Source organism: Lutra lutra, chromosome 12 (assembly GCF_902655055.1).
Source record: "Lutra lutra chromosome 12, mLutLut1.2, whole genome shotgun sequence".
NCBI lineage: Eukaryota > Metazoa > Chordata > Mammalia > Carnivora > Mustelidae > Lutra > Lutra lutra.
The window spans coordinates 96002739-96016828 of record NC_062289.1 but is presented as its reverse complement, the minus strand read 5'-3'; the positions used below and the strand labels follow the sequence as shown (position 1 = coordinate 96016828).

Here is a 14090-nt window from a genome sequence, read left to right as displayed (position 1 = left end):
AGGGCTCAACCCCTGGATACTCCCCTATAATCCACTATCGGGGTCCTAGCTTAGCCCCTAACCTGTTGAGCAGCCCCGCGCAGGTTCTTTCCGTCTCTGGCCTCACAGCACAGGGCACTGATGACATCGGAGGCTGGTTCTGGGGTGTGCGATGTGGCTGGTGCAGAGTAGGGTGATTAGCTATATCCTTGACCTTGAACCACCAGGTACCAGTGGCACTCCCCACCACTGTGACAACCCCAGAAGACTCCAGACGGTGCCAGCTTGTCCCCTGGGAGGCACCGTTGCCCTGATTGAGAACCAAGCCCGCAGTGCTCTGGAGTCAGGAGCACTTGGGTCCAAAGCCTGGCTCAGCCACTTCCCGGTGTGTGACCGCGGGCATCTCCCCTCCCCTCTCTGGGCTTCGTGTCCTCGGCTGTAAAATGGGGACGAAAATAGCACCCATGACGACTAGAGAGGGTGATCCACGGAAGGTCTTTAATGAAGACCCTGGGATGGGTGCTTAGTAAGTGGCAGGAATTATTCTTGTTCTGTTAAAAGCATGGTGAAGACTATAAAAACTGCAGTTCATACAAGAGGCTTGAGGTACTGGAGAAAGCCCGAGTTTAAATTTTGGCTTTTTGCACCATTAACCTGTGTGGTTCTGGGCAATGCCCACCCTCTCTCTGTTCCTCAGTATCCCCTGCATGTAAGCTACAGATAGTGGCATCATTTAATATGTCAATAAGATGGATTCACTGTTGTTTTAATTACATAAACAAGACATTCGTTCCGATTTCGATTTTTAAGGCTGGCCCGGTTCAGTCTGGTGTCAGCTGAATGTTTGTGTGGCCTCAGGGAGCACCCTTCTTTTCCCTGAGCCTCTGTTTGGGCATCTGGGAACCAAGACCATAAGAGTAAGGACAAGAGGCATGCCCCATAAATATTTCCTCCCCTCCGCATCCTGCTCTCTTGGGAGGCACCACAAGATGGGCTGTGATGGGTCCCTGGGTCCCTGGGATGTGAGGGGCTGAGTATGGGTGTCCTTCCCTGAGGCCTCCTGACCCACCCTCCCTCCCCCCCGACCCCGTGTAGGTCTTTCAGCATATCATCCGCCGGGAGGTAACAGACGAGGATACGAGACACCTGTCTCGCAAGTTCAAGGACTGGGCATATGGGCCGGTGTATTCCTCACTGTATGACCTCTCCTCCCTGGACACGTGTGGGGAAGAGGCCTCTGTGCTGGAAATCCTGGTGTATAACAGCAAGATCGAGGTGAGCGTTGGGGCAGGGGACGGAGCCTTGGGAAGGATGGGGTGGCTGAGAAAAGGGAAAGGACCCTGGCACCGGGAGTGGTCTGTAACTTCTTTGCTGTGTGACTCAGGACAAGTGACCCAGCTTCTCTGAGTCCCAGTTTCCTCTATCTTTATCTATCTATAAGGATAGTTCGTGTCCCTTAGGGTTGCTGGGAAGACCAACTGAGTTCCTTTGAGAAGGGTCTGGCACCAAATAAACATTATATGTCAGCTATTATCATCAGTAGTCGTTAGACGAAGGTTTGAAAGCTCCTTTTTTTCACTTATCAGTATTTCGTGAACATCGTTCTGCACCATTAAATATTCTTCTGCAATATCATTGCTGCGAGTAAAATGTACCACATTCTAATTAACCATTCCTCTATTCTTGGTCATTTGGGTTTGTTTCTGCCTTTAACTACCAGGAATAACACTGCAGTGGCATCTCTGTGGCTGCATTGTTGCACAGATCCATGGTGATGAGGGAACTCATGTCATTAATGGGACAGGACGCTATACAAATGAGACAGAAACTGCTGGGGACGGGGTGTAGGTCTCCCTTCCCTCCCCAGCTCCATGAGTTTGGACAGATGCCTTCCCCTGCTGGAGCTCACTTCCCCCATCTTTGAACTTAGGGATGAATTTGATTGAGGTTAGGGGTGGTGGGAAGTTTAGCATCTTGGTGCAAGCTTTGATGGATTGGTACTGTCTGTCTGGGAACCTGTATGGAGAACTATTGTGCAGGGCTCAATTATTGATGCCTTCCCCCCACCCACCCTATGGAGAAGAGTCCCCCTTGAGTTAAGTGTCTATCATCCTGGGGCTAAATTTCCCCATCCTGTTTCCTGACTCAGACCTTCTGAGGTTGCAGCCCAGAGATTTATATATTTTGACAAGCCTATCTAAGTGATTTTGCCACCAGGAGCTGGGGACCTACCATGCTCAGGTTGGAGTTTGGGTACTATGAGAATAGCTTTCCAGCTATTCTCTGAGAATAGCTCTGAGTGCAGAATAGCCTGGAAAGGTCAGCTCTGGCAGAACTGGACAGAGCTCAGTGGGGTTGATTTGGAATCCCCACCCAGTTCCCCGTGAATCCTTGAGTGTCACAGAAGAGTGGCTTAGGGAGGAGAGAGTGCTCTCGGGGCCGAGGGTGGGGACGGGTGTGTTAGAGTTGGCCTGCCTGGACCCCACGTGGCCCCCGCTCGCCCTGTCTCCCACAGAACCGCCACGAGATGCTGGCCGTGGAACCCATCAACGAGCTGCTGCGGGACAAGTGGCGTAAATTTGGCGCCGTGTCCTTCTACATCAACGTGGTCTCCTATCTCTGCGCCATGGTGATCTTTACCCTCACCGCCTACTACCAGCCACTGGAAGGCACCGTGAGTGGCCGGGAGCCCGGCAGGAGCTGGGGCGCAGCTGGGGCACATCTCGGTCCTCCTTTGCGGGTCCCTGTGGGAGGGACTGGAGAGAGCCCGAGATGGAAGTGCCCTCTCCCCCTACACCTGGGGGGGAAGAGAGTGGGGGAAGAGGATCCACAGGATCCAGGGGTTTGGGGGGGCCTTGGGGGAACATCTGGATCTGGGGCCAAATGTCAGAGGAGCTGGGTGAGGACTTGTGTGCCGTCTGCCCCCCAGCCCCCCTACCCGTACCGCACCACTTTGGACTACCTGAGGCTGGCTGGCGAGATCGTCACACTCTTCACCGGGGTGCTGTTCTTCTTTACCAACGTGAGTGCACAGCCCCTCGCGGCACCTGCCCTGCCCATCCTCCTTCCTCCTTTCATTTCCCCCTTCCATGCCATTCTTCTGTCTTCTCCTCCAGGCCTATACCCTCCTTCTCTGCTTTTTCCTCTTTCCCCAACAGAAAAGAGCCCATCAGCTCGGGGCGCCTAGGTGGCTCAGTCAATTAAGTGTCTGCCTTCGGCTCATGTCATGTTCTTGGGGTCCTGGGATCGAGCCTGCATCGGGCTCCCTGCTCAGCAGAGAGTCTGCCTCTCCCTCTGCCCCTCCCCCACCCCTCACATTCTTTCTCAAATAAATAAAATCTTACCAAAAAAAAAAAAAAGAGCCCATTATCTTGTCTCTGTACCACATTCTGCCTCCCTCTCTCTCCTCCCCTCCCCTCTGCATTCCTGCCAGCTCCACCCCTCTCACCTGCCTCCTCCCCTCTTCCAGATCAAAGACTTGTTCATGAAGAAATGCCCAGGAGTGAATTCTCTCTTCATTGATGGCTCCTTCCAGCTACTCTAGTGAGTCGAGGTCCCTGGGCTGTCAGATTCTGGGTGAAGAAGGTGGGATTGGGGTTGGGACTTCATCCAGATTTGGGGAGAGGGGCAGGGGAGAGGTGACTCTATTAGGAGTGTATTCACCCAGCCCAGGCAGTTTAGCCCAAAGTCAGGACAAGACCAATGTCAAGCAATAGACTCTTCTGATTAAAGCAAGATACTGGTTGCTACAGAGCTATCACCACATACACCTTAGATAGAAGTAATATAACCTCTTAGGCTGGTGATTGATTGCTAATGTCTGCTAGGAGTACCGCATGAAGAATCCTGAGGCACCTTTGTGTTTGGTGGGAAAGAGTACTGCACTTGATTAATGATGTCTGCCTGGAGCATGGGATGAGTTGCTGCCTGGGTACTACATCTTTCCCCTTTTTCTTAGGGAGCAATGAAATTCACTTATTCACAAAATCTCCACTCAACACCACTTTTTCTAGCAATTTCAAAGGGCATTACTTTGGGATCTTGTAGGGCCTGAGGCCCATTGCACACATATTACTTGCCAGCTAATTGAACATTCTGGTTAATAGAATCCTGAGGAACCCAGTGAATCTACTTTGTTTCTCTTCTGGGGAGTCCAGAAGGCATCGGAATGGCCTGGCTCCCTGGAGGGCTTGGGGGCGTGTCTCCCCCTCCGGTGCCTCATTGTCCCCTCTCCCCTCTGGGCCCTCTCATGGTCTCTGCTGCCTGTAGCTTCATCTACTCCGTGCTAGTGATTGTCTCTGCGGCCCTCTACCTGGCGGGAATTGAAGCCTACCTGGCTGTCATGGTCTTTGCCTTGGTCTTGGGCTGGATGAATGCCCTCTACTTTACCCGTGGGCTGAAGCTGACGGGAACCTATAGCATCATGATCCAGAAGGTAGGGGTCGTGGAACCTGATGGACTGTGTGTCCCTGGTGGGAGCCATGCACATGAAGTGTGCAGTTTATGTGTGTAGATAGTGCCCTTGGCCCTGAGGACATGGGGTTCTGTGGGGGCTGCAGGGAGGGTCTGGACATCGGTGGAGGTGGGAAGGGACAACGGTGGAGGTGGGAACACTTGGGATGGAGAAGTCAGGAAAATGAGAAACCACGTGTCTCATGTTTGTTTCCATATTCCCACTGGGGTCTTTAGATCCTCTTCAAAGACCTTTTCCGCTTCCTGCTGGTCTACTTGCTCTTCATGATTGGCTATGCTTCAGGTGAGCTCTGGGGAGCCAGGTGATGTGGTGGGGGTGTTGCCAGGACCAGAAGGGCAGCCTGGTGCGTGGAGGACAATAACTAGCGCATGCGAGTTTCTCTCTGTGTGCCAGGGGCTGGGCTGAGTCCTCTTACGTCCCTGCCTCGTTAATCCCCCTGATGGGTCTGTGAGGTCAGTGCTTTTATTGTCCCCTTTACAGGTGAGAAAACTGAGGCTTAGAAAGGTTAAAAAACTTGCCCAAGTTCCAAAGCTAGAAAATGGTAGAGATGGCATAGTAGTGATTATTGCGAAGGGAGTCACCTGAACTTAGGGGCTTAAGACAGCCACTGTTTACTATTGCTCACGAATCTGGGCAGTTGTGCTGACCTGGGCCAGGTTTGGCCCATCTCCACAAGCTCCTGTGTCCGTGGCCGGCTGTGGTTTAGCTGCCGGCTGGCCAGTCTAGCAAGAATGACCTCGGTGGGGGTGACCTCGCTCTCTTCCCTATGGCCACCTGTCCTCCAGCTGGCTCAGGAGCATTCACATGCTGTTCTGAGGGTTCTGAGAATGTATGTGAAAGTGTTCAAGGTCACTGCCTGGCATCCCTTCTGCTTTACTCTGCTGGCCAATGCCAGTGACAGGCCAGCCTTGACCGAAGGGTGGGGAAATAGATTCTACCTCTTGGTGGAAAGAACTGAAAAGTCACATTGAAGGGGCGTGGGTAGAAGGAAGGGTGAATGTGAATATGCACTCTACCAGTACAGGTCAATTCTGGCTGTCTCCAGTAGGCCTTCTCCGTGATGTCGTGATGCCAGGATGCCAGGGGACCTCAGTGGCACAAGCCGTGGGGGACGGGTCAGGGATGGGGACACTGACTGAGCCATTGGGCTGAGGAGATAGCAAGAGGCTACAGCTGCCCCTTCCCAGGGTTAGGACTGGGAAGAACTAGACAGTGTCAGGGGATCTGTAAGGTCAAGGGTCTAGCCCTATGGTGGTCCTAATTATGGAAACCAAGGCAGGAGCTTAGGGGTTAAATTAGCAAATAAGTGGTCAACTTGGTTGCAGGGCTTCTCCCAAGAGGGGACACTAGATCCCTCCTCTGAGGCTGACCTATCACAAACATGACACATGGGCCTTTTGTGTCCATGGCAGACATTGCTAATGGATCACAGAGTGATTTATTTTTTCTTTCTGATAGGTCCAGATAAGGTCTTAGAATCCTTCTCAACACATGCATCAGCAGCCGCTACACAACTTAACAGTGATAGCATATGGGTTGAAATGTGTTCACCGTAATCCCAGGATGAAGGTCCTAGGGGCTTGTATGCCCCACTGACCGAGGAGCTCAGCCTCCTTGTGCTCCCCACCTGGGATGGTGTGGGGACCCTTGTTGTTGCTGAACTGTGTTGAGAAGAATCCTGAAGCTTCATCTGGGCTCAGCGGGAAGGGATGTGCGCCAGGATCGGTTTGAGATGTCGAGTGGGGGCAACGACCTTAGCAGTCACAGCCTCTAGAACAGTAGGGCCCCGGCACCAGCTTTCAGCTTGCCCTTCTCCTCTGTGAGCTGGTGTGGATTGGGAAACAGGAGCATGGCAGAAGGTGTGCCCCCAGGAATGCTGGCCTTCTAGACTTCTAAGACCTCTACCAGCAACAGGCTAGATTAGGGTTACCCACCCTTAGCCCTGTTGCCCCTTGGGGCCAGATGATGCTCCATAGGGGCCCTTCTGTGCATAGTGGGATGTCTAGCACCATCCCCTGGGGCCTCTCCCTGCCAGGTACCAGTAGCACTGGTTGTGCTCTCTCTGGTTGTGACAGCCAAACATTGCCAGACGTCCCCAAGGGGAAATGCGGCCCCTGGCTGAGAACTTGTAGACTAGATCCCGGGACCCTCTTCCTTGTTAGCAAGAGTCTGTGGAATGAGTCAAGGCTTTGGACCCTTATGCTGGGGGACCCTGGGCCAGTGCGATCCCCTCACCAAGCCTCAGCTGTCCCCTCTGTTGAAGGGGCACGCTGCTGTCCACCCATCAGCGTGTGTCTTCTCTCAGCAAATGTCATTCCGCCCCTCCCACAGCCCTGGTATCCCTTCTAAACCCATGTGCCAACATGAAGGTGTGCAGCGAGGACCACACCAACTGCACGGTGCCCACATACCCCTCGTGCCGCGACAGTGAGACATTCAGCACCTTCCTGCTGGACCTCTTCAAGCTCACCATCGGCATGGGCGACCTGGAGATGCTGAGCAGCACCAAATACCCAGTGGTCTTCATCATCCTGCTGGTCACTTACATCATCCTTACCTTCGTGCTGCTGCTCAACATGCTGATCGCCCTCATGGGTGAGACGGTGGGCCAGGTCTCCAAGGAGAGCAAGCACATCTGGAAGCTGCAGGTGACGCCTCAGGAGCCCCGCCCCCTTCCTGAACAGGGGAGACCCGATCCATGGCAGGCCCCTCCTCTTTCTGCTCAGGGCCAGTTCCGTTGTCTCCTTCTGCCTCGACTTCCCTGTCTGTAAAATGGACACGTGGATGTGGGGCTTGTTGGCACAGGGGAGCTGCTGCCTTTGTTTTCCCCAAGTGCTCTATGCAATTCTAGAAAGCAATGGCCTCTGGAGGTCACACCCTTCTCGGGCCACATACGGCTCACAAATGGGAGGTTCACAATAAACAGCACTAGGACGAGACCCAGGAATGCTGCAGCCCCTTTACGGTGCATTTCAAGGAAATGATTCAGTGAGAGGGGGAAAAAAAAAAAGCTCCAAGGTCATCCTCCCTGTTCTGGGTCTTGGGGAACGACTGGCGGCTCTTAACCTTTATGCATACTACTAGCTTTCTTTCCTAGGCCTCAGTTTCTCCACAGGGTATAATTCATAGAGTCAAAGTGGCAACCTATGGGCTTGACCTTTAAAGATTTATGTTTTCTGCATTGCCAGATTTAAAAAAAAATTAATGCAAAATTTTAAAATGAAGAGATTTCTCGTAAAAATCCAGACTTCTGGCCTTTCTGGAAAGCTGGAAGCCTGGCAGGGCAGGCCCACATTCCCTTCCGGCAGTGCCTGCAGGGACGAGAGGCAGCTGCCTGCTTCTACACAGGCTTGCACTCCCTGGTTTGCCCCAGTCCCCACCCCTCCCTGGTGGTTCCCAGCACCGAGTGGTGACGTCGTGCATGTGTCTTGGGGCTTGGGCTGCAGCCTTCCAGCCTCTGATGCTGCTTTGCCCATTTGTGCTTCTGGCAGGCCCTGTGGGCATCTGAATGTATGACCTTGCTTCTGGGGCAGTAGGGATGAGCGTAATTTCTGCCACAAGGGCAGTAGGCACTGGTGGGGGGAGGCTCACCAATGGCCTGCCCCTCTCCCCCGTGCAGTGGGCCACCACCATCCTGGACATCGAACGCTCATTCCCTGTGTTCCTGAGGAAGGCCTTCCGCTCTGGCGAGATGGTGACCGTGGGCAAGAGCTCGGATGGCACCCCAGACCGCAGGTGGTGCTTCAGGTGAGCCGGGGCGGGCAGGCGAGCAGGGTTGAACCATCCTGCATTGATCAAGCCTCCTTATCTTTTCTACCCATTGCAACAGGCCTGATGGGCAACTGGAGTTCAGTTCTACTGGGTGATCTTGAGCAAGAAGGTTTTCTTCCCAGCCTGGGTTTTTTCCACGGATGACGACACCACCTCCTGGGGTTAGCTGCATGGAATCAATAGATTTGGGCTGTTACCCAGATGCATAGGGAGTACACCCTTCTTAGGGGAACCTCTGGGTGAATCTTTTCTTTCAACATGACTCATTCTTCGTAAAGCGATTGCTGGCATAGAGTACGACCGTCACGTCTTGAGTCAGGCAGAGCCAGTTTCCTGGTCTGTGAAGCAGGGACAATAGTGGCGCCGGCCTCCTAGGACAGCCAGACAGTCCTGTTCAGTTGGAACCCGAAGTTCCAATCCTGACCTTCTGATCGGTCAGTTTCGTGACCCTGTATGAACAGTGTAACAAGCCCGAGTTTCCTCATCTGTCTAAAGGGGAACAGTGAACGGATCTTCCTCGCTGGATACTAACCTATAGAAATGGCTCCAAATAGGGCAGTTGAATGAAAATGACAAAAAATAATTTTCCAAGAGGGAAATTAGATTAAGCCTGTTGGAGCCCAAGGGGCTGCCTGCTGCCTTTGCCAGGGCGTCCCATAAAGACGAGGGAGAGAATGTCGAGAAGCAGGGTGTCCATTGCAGATGAATGGATAAGCAAAATGCGGGGCATCCTTAGGAAATATGATTCAGTAGTAAAATGGAGTATAGTCCTGATGCACGCTCCAGAATGATGGACCTCGAAGACGTGATGCTGTGTGAAAAACAGCCACACACATAAGGCTATACAATGTAGGATTCCATTTATACAAAATGTCCAGAATCGGCAAATCTATAGAGGCAGAAAGCAGAGCACAGCTTATGGGGAGGTGGGGTAGTGGGACTTACAGCTTAATGGGTCCAGAATTTCTGCTTGGAGTGATAGGAAATATTAGAAATAGTGGGGATGGTGACCCAACATAGGGGGAATCTATTTAATCCCCTGAATTGTATACTTAAAAATGGTGAAAATGGCAAATTGTATGTCACGTGTATTTTACCAGAATTTTTAGGGAAAGTAGGAGGATGGGTTGGGGAGCTGGAGAAGGGAGGCTGCCTGGGAGCAGGGAAGGGCTTCAGTTAGTGTAGGGGAGCCCCTGACCTTTCTGCCTGCTGTGGCCCGCCAGGGTGGACGAGGTGAACTGGTCTCACTGGAACCAGAACTTGGGCATCATTAACGAGGACCCAGGCAAGAGTGAGAACTACCAGTACTATGGCTTCTCACACACTGTGGGCCGCCTCCGGAGGGGTGAGTGCAGGGGGCTGGGGGGTTGGGTGGGGGAGATCCAGAGGTGCAGAGGGGGAGCCTGGGTCGTCCTCATACCCGATTTGCTTTGAGCAGTCCTGTCCTCTTTCGCAGACTCCCTGTTCACATCTGTAGAATAGGAGAGCCCAAGGGGCCGGCCGCTGAGTTGTTGCCTTTGCCACTCATGAACGTCTGGGGCATCTCCCTTCCCCTGCGCTGGGTACATGAGATGTGGGGATGCAGGCCCTCAGCCATTCTGACCCAGCTTGAATTCTGGCTCTTCCACTTGCCCCTGTGTGCTCCTGGGTTTGGAGGCTTGACCTCACGGAGCCCCAGTTTTGGCCTCTGTCAAATGGGGATGATAATCCTCCCCCTTTAGATCACCGTAGAGTGCCCGGGACATAGAAAGTGCTCAGCGCCTATATGTGCCTTCTCCCCCCGCCCTCATTCCTCTCTCTGCCATGCTCACGACAGATCGCTGGTCCTCGGTGGTGCCGCGCGTGGTGGAGCTGAACAAGAACTCAAACCCAGACGAGGTGGTGGTGCCTCTGGACAACATGGGGAACCCCAGCTGTGACGGCCCCCAGCAGAGCTACCCCCCCAAGTGGAGGACTGATGACGCGCCCCTCTAGGGGCTGTGGGAGGGTTAGGGTCTCTGGCCTGCAGCCCAAGCCTGTCCCTCCACCTGCCTCTTTTTATTCCACCTGCATTTCAGCAATGCCTCTGCAGGGCATCCCCCACATGCTCCTTTGACCTCCAGAGGCGAGGGCTGGACAGAGATGAAGGGGAGGCCCCAGGACCCTCTGGTCCCCAGCTCCTGCCCTCCCAGCTCTGCCTCCCCCAACCCCCACCCCAGGGCATGTGGCTCCTGACTGCCAGTCTCACTCCCATGGAGTCACATAAGCCAAGGCCAGGGCCTCTCTGCCCATGGGGGCTCGGTCCCCTGCCTCTCCATTATTTATTTGCTCTGCTCTCAGGAAAGTGGTGTGACCCTCTCCCGCAAAGGGAACCTGGCTGAAGCCTCAGGACCCCATTCCAGGTCACTGCCGGCCAACCCCCAGCCTGGGGCCTGGGTGGCACAAAGCACCCTGTGGCTTTGTGATGGGGCTGGGGCCCTTGCAGTGGGGCCGTGCCTTCAGTGTGTTCTGTAAAAGGGCTGGGGTTTGTCAGTGCCCAATAAATGTTCATTCACTGATGCTGAGGCTGGTAGGGATGCTGATGAGAGGAGTGGTAATGGCACGGGGATGAGAGCAGCAAGACGGGGGAGCTTGGAAATGCTGGTGGGGGGCAGGGATGAGAATGAGGAGCGGTGGTAGTGACCAAGGTGGTGTTTAGGGTGATGGCCAGAGGCTGGACTCAGCGGCGTTTGGTGGTGTGAGCCTAGGAGACACAAGCGAGATTGGAAGGGAGGGAGAAGATGGAGTCGAAGGGAATGGGGAAAGAGTAAGGTTGGCTGGGTGAGGGAGTAATGCTGAGGGGCAGAGAAATGTTACTGGCAGGGAGAGAACACAGGTGTAGGGAGAGTCATGTTGGCAGGAAATAGTAATGTTGGTAGGAGAGAGTAATGTTTGTGGGAAAGAGTATTACTGGGGGAGGAGAGTAATGTTGGTGCACCAGTAATATTGGTGAGGAGAGAGTAATGAAGAAGAAGAGTAATGTTAGTGGGGAAGAGTAATGTTGGCGTGGGAGAGTAGTGTTGGAGAGAAGAGGAATGTTAGTGGGAAAGAATAGTGGGGGGATGGGCATGGTGGTGGGGGGAGAGTAATGTTGATGGGTGAGAGTAATGCTGATGCAGATTAATGTTGGTAGGGGGAGAGTAATGCTGGTGGGTGGAGTAATGGTGGGAGGAGAGTAACATTGGTGGGAAGGGTACTGGTGGGGAGAGTAGTTTTGATGTAAAGAGTAATATTGGTGGGAAGAGTAATGTTGGTGTGAGGAGACAGATGTTGGTGGGAAAGGGTAATTGTTGGGGGAGAGTAATACTGGTATGGAAGAGCAATGTTGGTGGGAAGAGTAATGTGGATGGGAAAAGTAGTATTGGTGAGAATGAGTAATGTTGGGGAGAGTAATATTGATGGAAAGCATATTCTTGGGGGAGAGTGGTGTTGGGGGGAGAGTAATGCAGGTGGGAAGAGTAATGGTGAGGAAAAATAAAGTTGGTAGGAAGAAAGTAATGCTGGTGTGGCTTCATGTCAGTGGGAAGAGTAATATTGGTGAGCATGAGTAATGTTGGGGAGAGTAATATTGATGGAAAGGGTATTACTGTGGGGGGAAGGGTATTATTCGGGGGAGAGAGTATTATTATTCCCCTGCAGGTGGGAAGAATAATGTTGATGGCAGGAAAGTAATGCTGGTGCAGATTAATATTGGTGGGGAGAGTAAAGCTCGTGGGTGGATTCAGGGTGGGAAGAGAGGAATATTGGTGAAAAGAGTAATATTGGTGGGGAAGGATAATGTTGGTGGGAGGAGAATAATGCACATGGGCAGAGTAATATTGGCGGGAAGGGTAACGTTGGTGTGAGGACAGTAATGGTGGTGGTTCTCCTTGTGTCTCTTTTTAGGAGGGCGGAAACCTGTCCCTGAACGACCTCCCCTCTTGTGTTATTGGCCAGAATAGTGTCACGTGTCTCCTGCTTCAGCCAATCAGCAGGCAGGAAGTCACAGAGTCCTAAAGCCCACAGGCACATGGAGAAAGGTAGTTTCTCAAAAAAAAAAAAAAGAAAGAAAGAAAGAAAAAGAAAGGTAGTTTCTCCTGCCCGGGATCCATACTGACTGGGCCCACTAGCAGTGGCTGCAGGCCTTTTTCCAGATGCCCACCCTCCGCCCCAACGGCTCTCCAATACCTGCTAATCTCTCAGGACCACCGAGAGGCCGAGCTGGAGCCGGGGATGGCATCAGCTTCCCCCAGACCACAGGGACTGGAATGGGGGCACTTCCCGAGGAAGGTTGCAACATGGGTACCTGTGCCAGACCGGGTCGATGCCCCCCCCTCCCCGCTCCTCCCTCTGCCCGTGCATTTGCAAGATAGCCTTATGGTGTTCTCCCACTGTGCACAAAGCAGAATTTTGCATCCCTGGCTTGACTAAGAGATTTGTTTTAATCAGCGGACATGCCTGGGCTAGGCTCCCCCAAAGGAGGCTGCAAGATCCGTGGAGCGCAGCAAGCCCGGCTGATCACAGAGGAACCCCAAAGATGCATGAGAAGGAGTTGTTCTCCCATGCCAATGAGTTTTTGTGGTAGTTACTTTTTTTTTTTTTTAAGGGCAGGCATCACTTTTGCAGCAACAACTAATGATTGCAGAATGTCCACTGCCCCCCATGTTTCGGATGAGGAAGCCAGGGCTCAGAGAGGTGAAGACTTTTGCCCAGGGCACCTGGCTGGGAAGTTGAACGCCCACATTCTGCCCTCAGAGCCCATCCTGGAGAGAATGCACTCTGACCCCCGACAGGTGACAGGTGACAAGGCCAGGTCCCTCCTTTGCTCTGAAGCCCCTGGCTGTCGCCTGCCACTTTCGCTCAGCCCCCGAGACTGTCAGCTCCTGTTTAGAACCCTCTCACTCTTTGAACATACCCCTAACTTTATTCCAACCCGGATTTCTTATTATGTGCGTGTATGTGTATTTAATAATGATAAAGCACTTATATGTCATATTTGACAGGAGGGCTTTTTTCATCTCAACTTTAAAGCACTACTGGGAAATAATTAGTGCTACTAGAGTCAAAAACAATGGGACCCCATCAGAAAAGACAGTCTCGGAAACTCTCAGATCTTAATTGAACAATTACCGCTTATGCCTATGAATACTTCATTATTACATGCCCTGTTATTATTAGCTGTTATTATTGTTTTAGATGAATGCTGGGGATTTTTTAAAAATCAAAAGCCATTTTCAACCACACTGTTCATCTCCCCGGAACGCACACTCCTGACATTTCCGAATATAATAACGTTGTAGCCGGCAGTCTCCACACCTCGCCCAGAAGACGTGTGTTCTGATCATTTCAGTTGCTTGGACAGAGCCGTTAAAGACTCCGGGCCTCTGTTCATACTGTTATTAATTGTTGACTCCCTGGCAAAAGCGTTGGTGTGAGAATCAAGCACCCCTTACCTTTTCATTTTTAGGAGCACAAAGCCATCAGGACAATGGGGAGATCTTCGTTCACCCCAGGCTCATGAGATGAAGCAAAAGGAGGGATGGTGGTGGAGGCAGAGGACAGGATGGAAAGGGCACTGGCTGCAGAGACCCAAGCCCAGACAAGGCAGGCGAGCTGGGCATCTTCTCTTCTTGGAGGGAACCATGGGGGGAGGAAGCGTGTGATCATGTGCTGGTAGGCACTGTACTCAGTGTTTGGTGTTCACGTCTCAGGAGCCATGTGTGGGAACGGGAGGACGGGTGTTGGATGTCCCTCCAGAAACCATGTCCTCCTTCCTTCTTCGCAGTACCTGTTTTGTTCAGAGTTCTCCGCTCTGCTCCACAGTCAGGAGCTTCCCTAGGCCAACCACTGTGACTCTATTTCCCTTACT

General features: G+C 52.6%; 1 protein-coding gene across 2 annotated transcripts in view; it reads left to right on the top strand.

Annotated features, from left to right (window-relative positions):
• TRPV4 (transient receptor potential cation channel subfamily V member 4) overlaps positions 1-13216 on the top strand; it is a 36176-nt gene extending 22960 nt beyond the window's left edge. For both annotated transcript variants that reach the window (XM_047698134.1, XM_047698133.1), the window contains exons 7-17: positions 1075-1254; positions 2495-2653; positions 2909-3001; positions 3449-3522; positions 4249-4414; positions 4669-4735; positions 6785-7101; positions 8073-8200; positions 9448-9569; positions 10041-12261; positions 12309-13216. In XM_047698134.1, coding sequence (XP_047554090.1) covers positions 1075-1254; positions 2495-2653; positions 2909-3001; positions 3449-3522; positions 4249-4414; positions 4669-4735; positions 6785-7101; positions 8073-8200; positions 9448-9569; positions 10041-10198 — 1464 coding nt within the window. In that variant the 3' untranslated portion in view covers positions 10199-12261; positions 12309-13216. The remainder of the gene's footprint in view (positions 1-1074; positions 1255-2494; positions 2654-2908; positions 3002-3448; positions 3523-4248; positions 4415-4668; positions 4736-6784; positions 7102-8072; positions 8201-9447; positions 9570-10040; positions 12262-12308) is intronic.
• The last annotated feature ends 874 nt before the right edge of the window (positions 13217-14090 follow it).